Raw genomic sequence first — 20,916 nt, forward strand, 5'->3', positions numbered from 1 at the left:
TGCAGTGTGCAGAAGTCCAAAGCATGCGACATATCTTCATGATACTTCCAAAGCATAGAAACATGGAATACTTGATGAAATCATGAAAGACTAGGATGAAAAGCAAGTCTATAAGCAACCTCGTCAATTTTTTAGAACACTTCAAATGGACCATTAAACCTCGAGCTCAACTTGCCTTTATTCCCAAACCTCACCACGCCATCCATAGGCGAAACTCTAAGAAGAACCTTCTCACCTTCCATAAATGCCACATCGCAAAACTTCCTATCCACATAACTTTTCTTCCTGGACTGCCCTGTACGAAGTCGCTCCTTAATCAAATTCACCTTTGCCAAAGCATCCCAAAATAGATCTATACCCAACAACCTATCCTCACAAGGCTCAAACCAACCAACTGGAGAACGATATCGCCTCCCATACAAGGCCTCAAACAGAGTTATCTAGATACTAGACTAATAGCTTTTATCATAGAAAAACTCTGCTAATTGTAGAAACTGATCCTACTAGCCTCTGAAATCAATAACACGACTCAAAATATATCCTCAAAGATATGAATGGTCATCTCGGACTGCCTGTTTGTCTGAGGGTAAAATGCAGTACTCAACTCCATCTGCGTGCCCAATTTGTGCTGCACACACTATCCAAAAAATCTAATGTAAGTTGACTACCGTTGTCTGAAATGATAGAGACGGGTACACCATGCAAGCAAAAACTCTCTCTGATGTAGATCTGAGTGAACATCTCTGAAGTATAAGAAGTCATAATCGGACCGAAATGCACCGACTTGGTCAACCGATCAACAATGACCCAAATGGCATCAAACATTCTGAAAGTACGTGGCAAACCTTCCACAAAATCCATAGTGATGCGCTCCCACTTCCACTCCTGTATATCAATCTTCAGAAGCAAACCAACCGGTATATTGATGCTCATACTTGACCTATTGACAATTCAAACACTGTGAAACATGCCCAACAATGTCCTTTTTCATCCTCCGCCACCACTATTGATGATTCAAATCACGATACATCTTCCTAGCACCATAGTGAATAGAATATCGTGAATTATGAGCCTCCTCAAGAATCAACTCTCTCAAACCATCAAAATTAGGAACACAAATCCGACCCTGAAGTCGTATAACACTATCATCCCCAATAACGACCTTCTTAGCACTACTTAGTTGCATCGTGTCCTTAAGTACCAAAAAGTATAGATCATCATACTGGCGAGCCTTGATATGCACAAACAAGGAAGACTGTACAACAACACAAGCAAGAACTCTTCTAGGCGCAGAAATATACAATCTCACAAATCTGTTGGCCAAGGCCTGAACATCCATAGCTAAAGGCTCTCCAACTGGAATAAATGCCAAACTCTCCATGCTCTCCGCCTTCATGCTCAATGCATTCGATACCACATTTGCCTTACCCGAATGGTACAAGATAAATGATGTCATAATCCTTCAAAAACTCCAACCACCTCCGCTGCCTCAAATTTAAATCTTTCCGTTTAAGCAAATGCTGAAGATTCTGAGGATCAGTAAATCTCACATGATACACCATATAAGTAGTGCCTCCAAATCTTAAGCGCATGCACAATAGGCGCCAACTCTAAATCATACACTGAATAGTCCTTTTTATGGGGCTTCAATTGGCACGAGCCATAGGCAATCACCATACCATCGTGCATCAACACAGACCTAAGGCTAACACGTAAAGTATCATAATAGAAAGTATACATCCCCGATCCTGAGGGCAATACCAAAACTGGAGCTATAGTCAAAGCAGTCTTGAGCTTCTGAAAGCTCTCCTCGCACTTGTTAGACCATCTGAACAGAGCGCCCTTCTTAGTCAATTTGGTCAATGGAGTTTCAATAGATGAGAATCCTTCTATAAAGTGACAATAGTAGCCAGCCAAACCCAAGAAACTCCCAATCTTTGTAGCTGTAGAAGGTTTGGGCTAGCCCTGAACTACCTCAGTCTTCTTCGGATCAACCTTGATACCATCACTAGACACCACGTGGCACAAGAATACCATCTAATCCAACAAAAACTCACAATTAGAACATAGCATACAATTTCTTCTCCCTCAGAATCTGAAGCACAATCCTCAAATGCTGCTCGTGCTCCTTTATACTACGGGAATATACTAAAATATAATCAATTAATACCATTACAAATGAATCCTAAAAAGGCTGTAATACACTGTTCATCAAATGAATGAAAGCTCTGGGGCATTAGTCAAACCAAAAGACATCACCAAAAACTCATAATGCCCATAACAAGTCCTGAAAGTCGTCTTAGGGATATCTGAAGCCCTACTCTTCAACTGATGATTACCCTATCTCATGTCAATCTTCAAGAAAACCTTGGTACCCTGAAGCTGATCAAATAAACCATCAATGCGAGGCAATGGATACTTGTTCTTGATGGTAACCTTGTTTAATTGTCTGTAATCAATGCACATCCTCACGGAACCATCCTTCTTCTTCACAATTAGTACTGGTGCACCCCAAGAAGAATAACTCGGCCTCACGAATCCCTTATCCAATAACTCTTGAAACTACTCTTTCAACTCCTTCAACTCAACTGGAGCTATGCGATATGGTGGAATAGATATAGTCTGAGTTCTCGACACCAAACTAATACCAAAATCAATATCCCTATCGGGTGGTATGCCCGATAGGTCTGCAGGAAACATATCAGGAAACACTCTCACTACGGGGGCTAAATCAACCGTAGAAGTATCAACACTAACATTTCTAATAAAGGTTGGATATGCCAAACACTCCTTCTCAACTATAAGTTGAGCCTACATAAATGAAATCACTATACTGGGAGTATGACCCGAAGAACCCCTCCATTCCAACCTTGGCGACCCCGACATGGCCAACTTCACGGTCTTAGCATGCCAATCAAGTATAGCATGATACAGAGATAACCAATCTGTAACCAAAATAAGCCATATTAAGCAACAAAAGATCAATCCTATTCTTATAACCCCTAATAGTAACCACACAAGAACGATATATATGATCCCTCCCAGTAGAATCACCGATAGGTATAGATACATAAATATGAATATCCAAAGAATCATGAGGCATATCCAAATATGATGCAAATTAGGATGACACATACGAATAAGTAGAATCCGGATCAAATAATACTGAAGCATCTCTATGACATACTGAAACAATACTTTTAATGATTGCATTAGACGCAACCGCCTCAGGCCTACCAGGGAAAGCATAATAACCAGCCTAGCCTCTACCTCTTGGACGACCTCCACTCGCCTGACCTCCATCTCTAGCTGGTTGTGCAGATGGTGTAGCAAATGGTGCGAGAATCATTGGTTGGGTGCCCCGCTGAGGTACACTCATCTGAAGAGTGGGGCAATCCCTCCTCATATGCCTCAAATTCCCACACTCAAAATAAGCTCTATGCTGACGTGTCTGTTGATATTGAGTCTGCCCCAATAACTAGAATGACCATTGTAATAACAACATGCGGGAGGTGCACTGAATGATGACTGCCCTGAAAGTACTCTGAAACCCATGTCTAGCGGAACATCACGTGAAGTATGAAGTGCTGACCAAACTGGCCTACTGGAGTAGCCTCTACCATGATGACACTTGCACCATAGTGGGCAACAATAAATCCTCCTTTACCACGAAGCTTCTTAGCCTCTTTGTCCTCCCTCTCCTGCCCGCAGATACGCTCCAACCTCATAGAAATCTCTATATCCTGGCGAAAGGTAGTCTCAGTCTCAACCTCTCGTGCCATTCCAAACCTAAGATTGTAACTGAGTCTCTTAATAAATCTACGTACCCTCTCCTTCTCAGTAGGAACTAGAAAAGCTACATAGCTTAACAACTCTGTATACCTCATTTTGTACTGGGTAAGAATCATACTCTCATACTGCAAGTGCTCAAACTGGTTGCGTAACGTATCTCTCCTAGTAAGTAGAATGAACTTCTCTAAGAAGAGAGTCAAAAAGTAAGCCCACGTGAGAGGAAGTGACCTTGCTGGTCTACCCTTCTCATATGACTACCACCACATCTTACCTGGCCCTCTAAACTGAAATATGGTAAAATCAACTCCATTGGAATCCACAAGTTCTAAATTACATAGAATCTCATGAAACCTATCTTAGAACTTCGGAGCATCGATTGCAAGATCACCATTATAACATGGAGGATCTAAATTTTGGAACACATAAATCCTCTCCTACTCCTCAATAGTCATAACATGTCTAATCTCAGCCCTGTCTTTAGTAGTAGGCTGAACCGACCCAACTGGTGGAACAACCAGAACTCTTGGATTCTGAAACATAGCAATAGCCTGCTCCGAAGTGTAAATATCTAGGATTCTATGCTCCCCCTCTAGTCTAAGAAGTAGATGGAATCATAGGAACTATACCGACCTATCCAAGCTATCAAAGTAACTCAAGATTCAGTTCATAGTATCCTGAAGCACTAGGGTAGTAATAAACACTCGAGAACCTGAGTCGGACCCGATGGAACATCATGAACTGGAGCCTAATCCTCAACTGGAGCTACGTGTGGCTCCTTACAAACTGACTAGCACGAGCACGAGGAACTGCAGGTGCTCTACCTCTCACATGCGTGATCATATATGCTTTGACCGTAACTCTACCCCTGCCCCTATCATGACCTGAAACCACCATCAGATGTGATGGCGCTTAACCCCGCTTGCTAGGTAAAAAAATCATAAACATTTGTGGAATATAATAGTAAAGATAGAATGATTGAATATGAAAGTCAAATAAGCATAAATAGTACTGAATCATTACAACAAATCCCTAGAAACTACTAACACTAAGTCATGAGCTCTAATATACGAATACAAGTTTGAATACAATATACTGTCTGAAGTAACAACAGTAATGAAACATAGAAGGAGATGTCAGGGACTACGATCAGGAAGCATCTCTACCTCGGGTCTAAACTACTACTGCAATAGTGCTCAACTCTTAACTAGGCCCGAACCTTGGTTCTGCATAATTAAGTGCAACGTGTAGTATGAGTACAACTGACCCTATATACACAGTAAGTATCATGAATAACCTCAGCAAGGTAGTTGCAAGAATTGCCAATTTACCCACTTATCAAACCTGTTCAGTTCATAAATAAGTAAGTACACAACAATGGTACCGTAATCTAAGCATGGATTATATGTATAGCCAATCAGTGCGCAGAGAGAAATATGCACAAGTTTTGTAACAACTCAACAGCTCAACAAATAGAGTAGATATGCATCCAAAGTTAATGAATCATCAATAATTGCATATGAAGAAAATATGCATAAGTAATCAAGGCAAGGTGCACCGGTTAACATATAGAGAAGATATATGCGGTGATTCCATTCATCAGTCAAAGCAACATATAAAATATATATGCCTAAAGAGGCATATATATATTCCGGAGTTAGCATATAGAGAAGATATGCGATAAATCATGTATACATCCAAGGTGTTTGTATATAGAGAAGATACACATCAAAAACCAAACACTCAGTTTTCCTTATACCTCGTGTACGTCATCAAGAAAGAAACACGAGAGAACGACCTTAGGGGGATGGATCCGTATCCACACACTGCACGGACAACTCATGTGATATAATTATAACAACTGCATGGACAACTCACGTGCTATAACAGATCGGCCCGCATGGATCACTCATGTGTTATCATTCCAATCCATATCACAGAAATCATATACAAGAGTACATGTATACAATCAACGGATATCGAATCACATAATCATGGAGTGATAAAATAACATGCTTAGGTGTATGCATGTGATATGTCATACAACAGTAATATCATGTTTGAACAGGAAATCAAACCTACACATTATCTCTAGTATGATTCAAGAATTTCACGTAGTCATACAGACATGTGAAACATGATAGCAAGAAGCATAGTATCCAAAACAAGGCATAATACAGCCTAAAACCTACCATGAATATGGATAAAATCTAGTGCATGCGCATACGCTCATCACCTCGCATGTACGTCACCCCTACCACTTAGCCAACATCAACAATTCATGCAACTAGTCTATCAGGCTAAAGCTAGATAAGATACTTAACTCAAACGTGCAAAATAAATACTCCAAGTACGCCTTCCCTCGCAAATCAACCTTCGAATGGTTCAAATCTAGCCAAATAACACACCACGGTATCGAATAATGCTAAAGGAAAGAATTATGGAACATAAAGGCTCGATCATTAATAAATTATACAAAATCAGCCAAAAAGTAAACCTAGACCCACTTCTCAAAACCTGACAGAACTCATAAATCCCGACTAAGCATTCGAATACGAGTCTAAATATACAAGTCTCATCCAAATTCGACTCCAAATTGGGGTTCAAACTCAATTATTCACTTTCCAAAATCTAGTACAAAAACTCCAATTTTTCTCTTTCAAATTCAAGTTCTAGGTGTATAAATCCATGGAAAAAATGAGATAAATAGCCAAATCCAAGTAAAAAATCCGTACTTCCAAAGTAGTAGTAAAGGTTCTATTCAAAATCTTCTTCTCTTGAAGTTTAAGGTTCAAAATATGAATGAATAGGTAAAATCCCAAAATTCCAACTTAAAATAGTCTGCCCAGGGGTACTTTTCGCGAACGCAGCACGCTCCTTGAATTCACGAAGCACAAAAAGCTTCTGCAAAAAATACCCTATGCGAACGCGGAGCCCCTCCGCGAACGTGATACCTCACATGCCCATCCTTCTACGTGAACGCGGTCACTCCTTCACGAATGCGAAGGCCAACTTCTAGGTTCCAACTCCTTCTTCGCAAACGCTACTAACCCATCGCGAATGCGAAAAGTAAATCTTCCTAGTCCCAAAATAACACTCTGCAAATGCGATTCATCCCCATTATCGCGATGAAGGACCTGACACTAGTAAAATTCAGCAACACCAACAATGCTTTGGGTCATCCAAAACTCACCCGAGCCACTCGGAACCCTGTCCCAATGTACCAACAAGTCCATATTCACTACCTGGTTCTTAAAAAACCTCCAAACACATATGCGATCATCACCACAACTGATCGAAGGTCAAACCACACATTGCACTTCTCTTAAGCTCAAGAACTTTCAAACTTCTAACCAAGCGTCCGATTCATGCCTAAACACTTCGAATCAACAACAAACTTTGCACACAAGTCCCATTCAACAAAAGAAACCTACTTCATGTTCCGGGACAACTATCCGAATCTAATATCATCAAAGTCAATTCCCGGTCAAACCTATGAACTCTTCAAACCTTCAAATTGTCAACTTTTGGAAAATAGAGCCAAAATATTCTTGGAACCTCCAAATTCAAATCCAAAAATATGCCTAAGTCATAATAATCATACGAACCTATTGGAACCATCAAATCATCAATTCAAGATCGTCTACTAAAAAATCAAACCCTAGTTCAGCTCTTACAACTTTAGCTTCCAAAAATAACACCAAGTGTTCCAATCACTCTCAAATCTTCCCGAAACCAACCCGATCATCCCCGAAAATTATCAAACATCAAATACGCATACAGGGAACAAAAAATAGTTCTTAGCTGGGTCGTTACATTCTCCCTCTCTTAGACAAATATTCTTCCTCCATTGGTTTAGAATCATACCTGAAGTGCCAAAAAGATGAGGATATCTGTTCTGCATATCATGCTTGGTCTCCCAAGTCACCTCCTCGACGGGTTGACCCCTCTATTGAACCTTCACTAATTCATTCTCTTTCGATCTCAACCTCCAAACCTGTCTAACCAATATAGCTACCTACTCTTCTTCATAAGCCATGTTCTCATCAAGATGCACTAAACTGAAATCTAACACATGTGAGGGATCTTCATGATACTTCTGAAGCATGGAAACATGAAACACTGGATGGTCTCCAGACAAGTTAGGTGGCAAGGCAAGTCTGTAAGTCACCTCACCAACTCTCTTAAAGATCTCAAATTGACTAATATACCGAGGACTCAACTTGTCCTTCTTCCCAACTCCCATCATGCCTTTTATAGGCGAAACTCTAAAGAAGAAACTTCTCACCCCCATGAAAGCAATATCACGAACTTTCTTCAGCATAACGCTTCTGCCTGAACTGCACGATACGTAGCTGCTCCTGAATTAACTTTACCTTCTCCAAAGTATCCCGAACCAAATATGTACCCAACAACCTAGCCCGGACAGGCTCAAACCAACCAGCTGGAGAACGACATCGCCTCCCATATAATACCTCATATAGAGCCATCTAGAAACTAGACTGGTAGCTGTTGTTGTACGCAAACTCTGCTAGTGGTAGAAACTGATCCCACTGGCTTCTGAAATCAATAACACACGCTCTCAACATATCCTCAAAGATCTGAATGGTCCGCTCGGACAACCCCTCTATTTGAGGGTGAAATACAGTACTCAACTCCACATGCTTGCCCAACTTATATTGAACGGCTCTATAGAAATGCGATGTAAACTGAGTACCCCAATCCAAGATGATAGAAATAGGCACACCATGTAAGAGAACAATCTATTAGATGTAGATCTGAGCCAACTTCTCTATAGTGTAAGAAGTCATGACCGAAATATAATGGGTTGACTTAGTAAACCGACCCAAAATGATCCAAATAGCATAAAACATCCTCAAAGTCCTTGGAAAACCAACCACAAAGTCCATAGTAATACACTCCCATTTCAACTCTGCTATATCTAACCTCTAAAGCAAACCTCCCGATCTTTGATGCTCATACTTGACCTGCTTACAATTTAAACACTGTGAAACATGCCCAACAATGTACTTCTTCATCCTTTTCCACCAATAATGTTGCTTTAAGTCATGATACATATTTTCAGTACCTAGGTGACTAGAATACCTCAAGCTATGAGCCTCCTCAAGAATAAACTCCCTCAAACTATCCATATTAGGAACACAAATCCGACCCTAAAGTCGCAGTACACCATCATTACCAATAACTACCTCCTTAGCACAACTTCACAACACCGTGTCCTTAAGGACAAGAATATGGGGATCATTATACTGACAAGCCTTATGTGCTCAAACAAGGACGACTACGTAACAACACAAGCGAGAACTCTACCGGCCTCAGAAATATCCAACCTCATAAATATATTGTCCAAGGCCTAAACATCCACATCCAAAGGTCTCTCCACAGCTGGAATGCATGCCAAACTCTGCATACTCTCCGCCTTCCAATTCAAGGCATCCGCTACCATATTAGCCTTTCTCGGATAATACATAATAGAGATATCATAATCCTTTAACAACTCCAACCACCTATGCTGATCAAATTCAGATCATGTTTCTCAAATCAATGCTCGAGACTCTGATGATCCATGTAAACCTCACAAGAAATGCCATACAAGTAATGCCTCCAAATCTGGAGAGCCTGCATAATAGTTGCCAACTAAAAATCATGTACCGGGTAGTTTTTCTCATGGGGCTTCATCTGGAGTAGTTTTATATTATTATATGGATGTCACATAAGAGTATTGTCTTGGACATGTTGTGTTTAATCTTATTGGTGCCTTAACTAAGTTGTGGGAGTAGGAATTTATGAAGTAATAATCTGAAAATCAATTTTCAATTGTTGTAATTTGTGGACTGTTAGGAGTTCGTTTTTATGTGGTGTTGTGGCTAAAAAATCAGTATGTATAACCTGAGTATATTGTGGTTGTCATTATTGAAATGTATTCAAGTTCTAGCTAAGTATAGGGATGGAAAAGTGCAAAGTAGCACTTGGTTGTTGTATAAGATTGTGTGGACTATTTTGGTGATGTATTGTGATGGATATAAGGTTGGATATTGATTTAATATGTTTGTTGATATTTTGTACATGTTGGTCTTGTTTGTGTATTTGAGGAAAGTGAAAAGAATAAGGGGAGGTGCTGTCCAAAATTTCGTAGATGAGCTAGTCGCTCATTTGTGTTGAGTTCTAGCTTCCGTAAGCTTCACAACGGCCCCTTATTGTTTGTTGTAGATTGAAGTAATAACAGGCTGAACTGACATCGTGTGTTTAGGTTAACAACAAAGGTATGTTAAAGATATCCCTTATTTACTTTTGGCATGATCCATATGATACAAACAAAACGAGCAAACGCACAACTTTCATACAAACAAAACGAGCAAACGCATAACTTTCATAAATGGATCTATTCATAGAAGTAATAGGAGTGCCTATATTCTTGATTTCCCATGTGTCTTATGATTATATCATCTGTTCATGGGTCTTAGTAAAATACGTAAGTTGATAATGTTTATCCGAGAGATCTTATTGACTTACTTCATTATGCATTGCATTTATTTATACATGTACATTGACCCATGACCAGATGGCATTATATACGCGTATATTATATGTATATGGGATATGTGGAAAGGTTACGACGTTATATACGCCCCACCACCCAATCAGCTGGTATACGTTGATGATTCCGCCCACAGAGGCCGAGATGATATAATGGGATAACCTCATAGGATTGATGATGTTATGTACTCATATACCTATGCATGGTATGATAGTTACACCCATATGCATGACATTATAAATGTTTCACGATTCACAGAGATATTTAGACTTACATGTTGAGTTCTTTACACCATGTTTCTTTCATGCCTTACATACTCGGTACTTTATTTGTACTGATGTCCCTTTTGCCTGGGAACACTGCGTTTCATGCCCATAGATCCTGATAGACAGGTTGACAGTCCTCCTACTAGGCTATCAGCTCAGCGGAAGGTGTTGGTGCACTCCACTTGCTTCAGAGTTACCTATTTTGTTAGTATGATTTGGACATGTATTGATTGGTATGGCGGGGCCCTGTCCTGACCTTTATGATGTTTATGTACTCTTAGAGGCTTGTAGACAAATGTCATGTATATGCATACTTGTATGGCTTTATCGATCTATGTTTTGAGTGTACAAATGATCATATCGGCCTTATAGGCATGTATATCACGTGTATAAGGTTTTATATCATATTGGGTCATCCTATGTTTAGTATCCCCTTATGTTGTATTTCAGTTATCTCATGATGGCCCTTCTGGACCATTTACCTATGATGGTGTGAAAAGAAAGATATGTTATGTTGGTACTCGGTTGAGTAAGGCACCGGGTGCCTGTCGCGACACTTCGATTTGGGTAATGACAAAAGTGGTATCAGAATAGTTCTGTTCTAGGGAATCTACAAGCCGTGTCTAGTAGAGTCTTATTTATGGGTGTGTTGTATACCACACTTATAAGCAGGAGGCTACAGGGCATTTAGGATTGTCACTCTTTCTTCTTACTCAAGATCGTGTGGTAGAGCTCAGTTGTAAGTATTTAAACTCCTAAATTCTATTTTATTTGTAATACAACGATGCCTACATCTAGAAAGACGGGTGGTAAGAGATTGACTGTGGCTGTGGAAGAGTTGAGTCAGAGGAACTCGATTTTGCATCAAGCTTATGTGAGTAAATGTGAGGTCTTCAGTAGATAATGTGTGTACTAAGACGTGTAAGCTTCTTGATAAGGAGCCCTAAGGCATGAATATCTATCCACCCATATGGTTTAAAGCAACGAGAGAATCAGAAGGTAGATACAAGTTTCAACAAGTAAAAGAAGCAAGGTGAAGAAGGGTACGAGATACCCAATTAGTGAAGATTATCAGTATTTACAATTCAGGCAGAGAAATATAAGCATTTTGAGTTACCTTTAATTGTAACAGAGGTATGTACAATTGGCACACCCATCTTAGTTATGCTCCATGGGAGCCAACATATATAGCTTAAGAGAAGGACGGGATATCAGGATCCAGCTGGGGTTAGAGTAACGCAAACTAGTGGATGGATTGTTAGTATTAGCTGACATTTCCAAAGGATTTTATAATAAGCGGCATCGTGAGAATTTCAGAGATAGCATTCCAACAATAATAGAATGGACAACAGAAGAATAACCTTTAAAGTTCATTCAAGAAGACGCTTCCCTAAAGCAAGCACTGTGAGCAGAGTTAAGCTTAAGGGACTAAGTGTGCCACTTACACTAGGTGTCACCCTCATGAGTAAGAAATTTTGTTATCCTTGATATAGAAGGATTACTGCGAGGCGAGTAAGAGTCAGTGAATATGTGAAAAAATGCCAAAGATCAAAAGAGAGGGAAAAATGATGGGATGTGGTATTAAGTAGGAGTTATATGGTTTAGGGAACTATGGAATAGTAAAGGAAGAATGCGATAAAAATGAGAAAGGGATGAGATTGCACTTATAAAAATCCCAAAGATAGGTTACGACTCCAGAACATTACGCAAGCACGACGGCAAGGAGGGGCAATAAAGGTTCCCGAACAGGATGTTATTGATAAATAAATACGAATGAATACTTGATACATAAGGAGCCAGTGCGAGAGGTAAGTTAAGACAAAGGACATATCCCAAGAGAGATTACGCGGAACATAGATATGAGAATGGACCAACGAATAGTTAGTAGTTGATTCAGGAAGAGCCTAGTTATGGCTAGATAAGAGGATACAGACAAATCAGCAAATCGTGCAAGATAAACATAGTGAAACCCAATATGGTAAATTCAGTCTCGCAGTTATAACATTGTAATCCTTGAGAAATATTCAGATAGGAGTTGGGGTAGTTAAAGGTACCGTATTGGTGTTACGAAAATAAAGAGAGTGCCACTGGGAAGACAATCAAAATATCAGTTCAGAATCAACCCTACAAGCATAAGGCTGTGGAAGTAAGTAACTAAGGATAATTATAGGCGAGGAAGAACATCAAATAAAATTCTGGCGAGTATAATATGTAATAAGCTAGCAACTTTACAAGAGTCAGAGGGTCCTCCCTAAGTACTACAATGAAAGACTAGCTGAGGAAATAATGAAGAAGGCTTGAACCTAAGCATAGTAACTTGAAGAAAAAATGGTCATGTAAAAACAATCTCACTACAGCATTGTATGCACTCCATAAGAAAGTGACACCTACTGTGGCTAATGAATGGGAAGTGAAAAAAAATCCAAAAGTGACATTTGAGATCATATGAGTTACATGGAATTCTAGTATTTGTGAGCACTAAGATAAGCGAATTATTCATGCAGCAGGTAGCAGAATGACCAGGAAAAGTAATTGCTTACGTTTAAAGAAAGCTGAGAAGGAATGAAAGGAATTATTTTATCAATGACCCAGAGTTAGTTACGTTATAAACGCATTTAAGATTTTGGAGTATTATCCATGCATCATATAAGTTGACATTCATACAGCCGTAGAAGACTCCGATATAAGTTAAAAGAAATAATTGAGCCCGGGTCATAGACAAAGGATTGAATTGTTAGAAGAGTATATCATGTATATTTCATAGCGTCCATGAAAGGCTAAAGTAATAACTAATACCCTGAGCCACAGATCGGAAGATAGCTGAAGCCTATATAAAGGTTGAGAGAGAAGAGGAAACTAAAGAGTTACATCAGCTAAGAAAATCAGGAGTCTGATTATTGGACCTAGATAATTATAGAAATCGTGATTGAAACCATTGCAGAATCACTCTTAATATCAGAGGTACAAGAGAGATAGTACATCAGCCATATTCTATAACGGCTCTACAATAAAGCAGTTAGAAGAGTACCAGCCTCATAGGAAGTCAGTATGAAGCTTCCATAGGAATGTGTATGCACCAGAGGTGCAAGTATTATAGTAGAGCTTCAAGTTGTAGATGTGAATTATACTTTTGTGGAAGGGAGGTTATGAAAGAGATGGAAGATACAATGCGAGATTTTAAGGTAGGTAAGGTAAAGGTAAAGAAGGTACGTGATACTCACATGCAGAAGGTTGTGAATAGTTCGTACTTCAGATAGAAGGCTAGAAGCACTGGGATTCAGTATGAAGAAATGAAAGCGGTGTCGTCAGTAGCACGTCTTCCAGCCTATGGTTTTGAGGTACAAAGAGGTTTAGTAATGAGAGCAAATAAGAGTTAGAGGCGACATGATGTCTCACTTGAGGTTCCAAAATAACATAAGAAAATCTATGGTGCTATGAAATTATGAAATACGATTATTGAAGTATAGTATAATCCATAAGGAGGATCAGGCAAATAACTTCAGATGTTCATCGATGAGACGTGAGCCCTAGTGACAATGTATTACGTAAGAGGTTTCAAGTTATTACTAGTGGATTATAGATCAACATTAAGGTGAATCAACAATGGAAAAAAAGTTCTTAATCTAGGAAATAGGATATAGCAATCGTCGTAAGTTCGATAAAGTACCAAACCAAGAACGTCACTACACCTCGCAAAGTGAGACCTAGAGATTGTCTAAAAGATGGAGGAAAAAGGAGAGAAAATTCTCATAGGCACGCGTACAAGGACATATTCACACAGGCTGCATGAAGAAGGTAGCAAAAGTTATGAGATTGGAATAATTCCTACCACATGTCATGGTGTGATAAAGATGCCTAAGAGGGGAATGCCCTTTCCTTTGGATTTATTTATAGAACAGTTGCCTTGATGTCAAGGATAGTATTAAAGTATTTATGGATTATGAGTTGATAAGCGCATCAGCCAACATTCAAGGACGAATGTTCCAAAGGGGGGAATGATGTTACACCCCATATATTTGGACATAAAAGTATGTTGTAAGTCAGTTGATGTAATCTCAAAAGGAATGAAATCCATCTACAAGGATAAGGAAGGTTTATCCAAGTCTTAAGTAAGTTAAGTTGAATGAGACTTGGAAAAAAACAAATGAGATAATGAATACATAAAATATGGCTGCTTGCTTACCGGATTACTTGTTTGAGCTACTTGCTTACCCTTCCTACTAGCTTGAGCTACTTAACACATGTCGTGACTATTAAATGAGGGTAAGATACGTGTCTAAGTGAATAAGGGCAGTATGTGACACCTATTAATTAACCAAGCAGGTGACAAGCATGTGTGTCACCTACTTGCTAAAAGGGAAGGCCCAAATTAGTCCACCTAAATGGACATGTGTAGGTTAGCCAAGAGGGCCCTTTTAGGGGCTGAATCAAGTCATATATCCTCATAATATCCAAGTAGTAGAAACATAAAGAGAGCCACTAAATTGTCTCCCAAATTGACCTACTCCAAACTCTCAAAAATTTGTTGATAATCTTCTTCTTCTTTCAATTCAAGTTAAAGGGTAATCTCCAATCTTGTAGGATCTGATGTGAAGCAAGTTAATGGACATAAAGGGCAATATAATACCATTCTTTTATCCCTATAAGATATGATATAGGTAAGAAAATCCTCCCTCCTTCATATATTTGAGTTTATCTAAGTTCTAGCTAGGATGTTTGGTGAAAGACTTGTGAAGTAGGGGCTGGAAAATGAGTTGAAGTTGTTGTGGTGTTATGGACTGTTTGGAGTAGTTTCATATTATTATATGGATTTCACATAAGAGTATTATCTTGGACATGTTGTGTTTAATATTATTGGTGCCTTAACTAAGCTGTGGGAGTAAGAATTGATGATGTAATAATCTGAAAATCAGTTTTCAATTGTTGTAATTTGTGAATTGTTTGGAGTTCATTTTTATGTGGTGTTGTGGCTTAAAGATCAGTATGTATAACCTGAGTATATTTATGTTTGTCATTATTAAACTGTATTCAAGTTCTAGCTAAGTATAGGGATGGAAAAACACAAAGTAGCACTTGGTTGTTGTATGAGATTGTGTGGACTATTTTGGTGATGTATTGCGATGGATATAAGGTTAGATATTGATTTAATATGTTTGTTGATATTTTGGACATGTTGGTCTTGTTTGTGGATTTGAGTAAAGTGAAAAAATAAGGAGAGGTGCTGTCCAAAATTTCGTAGATGAGCTAGTCGTTTATTTGTGTTGAGTTCTAGCTTCCCTAAGCTTCACAATGGCCCCTTATTGTTTGTTGTAGATTGAAGTACTAACAGGCTGAACCGACGTCGTGTGTTTAGGTAAACGACAAAGGTATGTTAAAGATATCCCTTCTTTACTTTTGAAATGATCCATATGATACAAACAAAACGAGCAAACGCACAACTTTCATAAATGGATCTATTCATAGAAGTACTAGGAGTACATATGTTCTTGATTCCCCATGTGTCCTATTATTATATCATCTATTCACGGGTCTTAGAAAAACACGTAAGTTGATAAAGTTTATCCGAGAGATCTTATTGACTTACTTCATTATGCATTGTATTCATTTATACATATACATTGACCCATGACCAGATGGTGTTATATACGCATATATAATATGTATATGGGATATGGCGAAAGGTTACGGTGTTATATATACACCACCACCTGATCAGCTGGTATACGTTGATGATTTCGCCCATAGAGGCCGAGATGATATGATGGGATGCCCTCAGAGGATTGATGATGTTATGTACTCATATACCTATGCATGGAATGACATTAACATGCATATGCATGACATTTGAAATGTTTCACGATTCACAGAGATATTCAGACTTACATGTTAAGTTCTTTACACTCGGTACTTTATTTGTACTGATTTCCCTTTTGCCTGGGGATGCTCTGTTTCATGCCCGCATGTCCCGATAGATAGGTTGACAGTCCTCCTAGTAGGCTATCAGCTCAGTGGAAGGTGTTGGTGCACTCCACTTACTCCAGAGTTGCCTATTTTGTCAGTATGATTTGGACATGTATTGATTGGTATGGCGGGGCCCTGTCCCGACCTTTATGACATTTATTTACTCTTAGAGGCTTGTAGACAGATGTCATGTATATGGATACTTGTATGGCTTTATCGGCCTATGTTTTGAGTGTACAAATGATCATGTCGGCCTTATTTTATGTCACGTGTATAAGTTTTAATATCATGTTGGGTCATCCTATGTCTAGTATTCCCTTATGTTTTATTCCAGTTATCCCATGATAGCCCTTCTGGCCCATTTACCTATGATGGTGTGATAAGAAAGATATGTTACGTTGGTACTCGGTTGAGTAAGGTATCGGGTGCCCATCGCGACCCTCCGATTTGGGTCGTGACACTAAGCATAAAACTTTTTCTCACTCAAAATCTAAAGCACAATCCTCTAATGCTGCTCGTGCTCCATAGAACTACATGAATACACAAAATATCATCAATAAATGCAATGACAAAAGAGTCCAAATAAGACTAGAACACACTGTTCATCAAATGCATAAAAGCTGCTGGGCATTTTACAAAACAAAAGACACCACCAAAATTTGTAATGGCCATAACGGGTCCTAAAAGTCATCTTAGGGATGTCCTTATTCTTCACAAACAACACCGGTGCACCCCAATGAGAGACACTCGTCCTGATGAAACCTTTATCCAACAACTCCTGCAACTACTCATTCAACTCAGCTGGAGCCATGCGATACAGTGGAATAGAGTGCCCGAGACCAAATCATTACCAAAATCTATATCTCTATCGGGTAGCATACTCGGTAGGTCTGTAGGAAACACATCTGGAAACTCCCTCACAACTAGAACTAAGTCAATAGTAGGAGTATCAACACTAACATCTCTAACAAAGGCCATATACGCTAAACATCCCTTCTTAACCATTCGTTGTACCTTAAGTAATGAAACAACTCTACAAGGAGTATGAACAATAGAACCCCTCCATGCAAACTTTGGCAACCCGGGTATCGCCAATGTCACAGTCTTAGCATGACAATCAAGAACAACGTGGTACAGAGATAACCAATCCATACCCAAAATCACCTCAAATTCATCCATATTAAGCAATAGAAGGCCAACACTACTCTCATAACCCCCAACAGTAACCAAACAAGATCGATATACACAATCTACCATAATAAAATCACCAACATGTGTAAATACATGAACAAAAATATTAAGGGAGTTACGTGGCATATCTAGACAAGAAGAAAAATATGATGACACATAAGAATAACTGGAATCAAGGTCAAATAATACTGAAGTATCCTCGTGGTACACTGAAGCAATACATGCGATCACAACATCTGAAGCAACTACCTTTGGCCTACCCAAGAATGTAAAATAATAAGCTTGTCCTCTAGCAGACTAACCTCCACCTCTAGGGCGACCTCGAACAGACTGGGCTCCACCCCTAGCTAATTGTGCAGGTGGTGTAGCTGCCAACACTAGAACCATGGACTGGGTGCGCTGACGTGGTACAATGCTCAGAAGCTTGGGGTAATCCCTCTTGAGATGACTCAAGTCCCCACACTCCAAACAACCCCTACTCCGGCTAGGCTGCTGGCTTTGTGATTATCCTTGAGATCCTGAATATACGTTCAAAGAACCATGAGCAAATGGAGCATGATATGAACTCTGTGCTGGAAGTGCATTGGAAAAAGACTGGCTTGGGTGAGCACTATATGAACTATGCCTGACTGAAGAACCATGAGAAATCTAACGGGCTGCCTGAGTAGTCCTGAAAGGACGACCTCTACTGTGATGTGCCTGGCCTCTAGATGAGGCGCCACTAAAACCTCCCAAACCACGAGGCCTTTTTGGTGTCCTGCTCCTCTCTCTCCTACCTACGAACACGCTCTAAGCTCCTGGCAATCTCAACTACATGGTGAAAACTAGTATCAGTATCGGCCTCTCGGACCATCTTGTATCGGATACCATAGTTGATGCCATCAATGAACCTTCTGACTCTCTCCCTCTCAGTAGGGACCAAAAATACTGCATGACGAGCTAACTCCGTGAACCTCATATCATACTGGTCACAATCATACCCTCCTGGTATAGATGCTCAAACTCACTATTCAACTCATCTCTACTAGTATGTGGTATAAATTTCTCCAAGAAGAGAAGTGAGAATTCAGACCAGATGAATGGTGTTGCAACAACTGGTCTACTCAACTCATAAGTCTTCCACCACTTGTATGTTGGCCCTGACAACTAGAAGGTAGTAAAGTCAACCCCATTCGAGTCTACTAGACCCAATGTGCACAAAATCCAATGACACTAATCTAAGAAGCCATGTACATCCTCAATAGTCTCTCCACAAAAATGAGGAGGATAAAGTATTTAAAACCTCTCTAGCCTCTTCTGCTCCTCAGCAGTTAAGGCCGGTCTGGTCTTGGGCTGAACAACAATGATTGGATGCACCGGTAGGACTCCCGGTGTCTAGTAAACCTGAGCTAGTTGCTCTAGCATATGTGTGACAGGAGTCTGGGCTCCTCCCCCAGCCTGTGAAGTAGTTGGAACAATAAGGATCATACCTTCCTAAGTCAAACCCTTGTACATGCTTAAAATATGAGCCAAAGTCTCCTGGAGTCCAGGTGTAGCAATAGGCCCCTCTGTAGCTTGAGCTAATCCCACAAACTCAACATGATCTGGAATCTGCTCCTGAATTGGAGCTACTGGTGGCTCCATAGCGGTTGCTCGAGTAGGGCCCTTAACTGCAGCGCGTGCTCCCTCTTTGCCTCTGCCTCGGCCCCAATATCTCGCAGCTCTAACCTGGGGCATTGGGGCATGCTAGTTGTTCCATAAGAACGTTTCCTCACCATCTATGAGAGAATTAAAGAGCAGAGATTCTAACTTCGGGATAAACAAATCCGCATGATAGAGAGTGAAAGAAAGAGAAGTTTTGCTAACAGCACTGTAGCCTCTCGAAGATAAGTACATACGTCGCTGCATAAATCTGCAAGTCTCTACTCGACTTGCTCATGACTCGTAAGACATAAGTAACCTAGTGCTCTGATACCAACTTGTCACGATTCGAAACCACCATGGCCTTAATGGTGCCTAACTCCACTTTCTAGGAAAGCCAATCATAAACATTTGCGGAAGATAATAGTAAAGATAGAATAATTGAATGTTAAAGTCAAATAAGCATAAATAGTACTGAATCATTACAACAAATCCCCAAAAACTAGTAACACTGAGTCAAGAGCTCTAGTATACAAATATAAGTATGAATACAACATACTATCTGAAGTAACAACAATAATTAAAAAAAAGGAGATGCCAGGGACTGCAATCAGGAAGGCGCTCTACCAAAGGTGTCAACTGCAACTGCAACTACAACTGCAACAGTGCTCAACTCTCAACTGGGTCCGACCATTGGATCTACACAATTAAGTATAGAGTATAGTATGAGTACAACCGACCCCATGTACTCAGTATGTATCATGACTAACCTTGACGAGGTAGTGGAGAGAATTGCCAATGATACTAACTTATGAAACTTGTTTAGTTCATAAATATGCAAGTACACTGCAATGGTACCATAATCTAAGCATGGATTACAAGTATATCCAATCAGTGCACGTAGATAATATATGCACAAGTCTTGTAATAGCTTAAGAGGTCAGCAAATAGAGAAGATATACGTCTAACGTCAATGAATCATCAATAGTTACATATAGAGAATATATGCATAAATAATCAAGTTAAGGTGCACAGGCTAACATATAGAGAAGATATGTGTCATGATTCCATTCTTCACTCAAAGCAGCATATAGAGAAGATATGCCTAAAGAGGCATGCATACATTCCGAGCTAGCGTACAGAGAAGATATGCAATAAAATCATGTATACACCCAAGGTATTTGCATATAGAAAAGATACGCAAAAAACTAAACAATGATCAGTTTTCCTTATACCGCATGTACGTCATCAAGAGAGAAACACGAGAGGATGACCCTGGGGGGATGGGTTCTTATCCACATGTTGCACAGACAACTCACGTGCTATAGTTATAACAACTGCACATGCAACTCAAGTGCTATAATAGCTCACCCCGCACGGACCACTCACGTGATGTCATTTCAGTCCATATCATAGAAAGCATATACAAGTGTATATGTATACAATCAACAAATATCGACTCATATAATCATGGATTGATAAATTAGCATGCTAAGGTGTATGCATATGCGAAGCGTATGACTACAACTC

The 20,916-nt window shown here is 39.6% G+C and overlaps 2 protein-coding genes across 2 annotated transcripts; both read right to left on the reverse strand.

Annotated features, from left to right (window-relative positions):
* Nucleotides 1-131: 131 nt before the first annotated feature.
* On the reverse strand, nucleotides 132-1,456 carry LOC138900063 (uncharacterized). Its single transcript, XM_070186767.1, has 3 exons — nucleotides 1,029-1,456; nucleotides 781-940; nucleotides 132-440 (listed from the first exon to the last, which is right to left on the reverse strand). The coding sequence occupies exons 1-3, from the start codon at nucleotides 1,454-1,456 to the stop codon at nucleotides 132-134; spliced, it is 897 nt and encodes a 298-aa protein (XP_070042868.1).
* A 1,106-nt stretch (nucleotides 1,457-2,562) lies between these two features.
* LOC138900064 (uncharacterized) lies at nucleotides 2,563-3,887 on the reverse strand. The gene is made up of 3 exons (XM_070186768.1): nucleotides 3,593-3,887; nucleotides 2,870-2,945; nucleotides 2,563-2,761 (listed from the first exon to the last, which is right to left on the reverse strand). Exons 1-3 carry the CDS (start codon nucleotides 3,885-3,887, stop codon nucleotides 2,563-2,565), a joined length of 570 nt encoding a protein of 189 aa, XP_070042869.1.
* Between the last annotated feature and the right edge of the window lie 17,029 nt (nucleotides 3,888-20,916).

The sequence above is a fragment of the Nicotiana tomentosiformis genome, chromosome 10 (assembly GCF_000390325.3).
Source record: "Nicotiana tomentosiformis chromosome 10, ASM39032v3, whole genome shotgun sequence".
Taxonomy (NCBI): Eukaryota; Viridiplantae; Streptophyta; class Magnoliopsida; order Solanales; family Solanaceae; genus Nicotiana; species Nicotiana tomentosiformis.

What these genes read in the sequence shown, in the direction of transcription:
- LOC138900063 (XM_070186767.1), bottom strand. Translation starts at nt 1,456, where the DNA reads ATGACATCATTTATCTTGTACCATTCGGGTAAGGCAAATGTGGTATCG. An exon ending in CACTATGGTGCTAGGAAGAT is followed by an intron (nt 941 to 1,028) that starts GTATCGTGATTT and finishes AATTGTCAATAG; the next exon opens with GTCAAGTATGAGCATCAATA. An exon ending in TTGATCGGTTGACCAAGTCG is followed by an intron (nt 441 to 780) that starts GTGCATTTCGGT and finishes TCTAGTATCTAG; the next exon opens with ATAACTCTGTTTGAGGCCTT.
- LOC138900064 (XM_070186768.1), bottom strand. Translation starts at nt 3,887, where the DNA reads ATGAGGTATACAGAGTTGTTAAGCTATGTAGCTTTTCTAGTTCCTACT. An exon ending in TACTCCAGTAGGCCAGTTTG is followed by an intron (nt 2,946 to 3,592) that starts GTCAGCACTTCA and finishes TTTTGGTTACAG; the next exon opens with ATTGGTTATCTCTGTATCAT. An exon ending in GCCATGTCGGGGTCGCCAAG is followed by an intron (nt 2,762 to 2,869) that starts GTTGGAATGGAG and finishes AACCTTTATTAG; the next exon opens with AAATGTTAGTGTTGATACTT.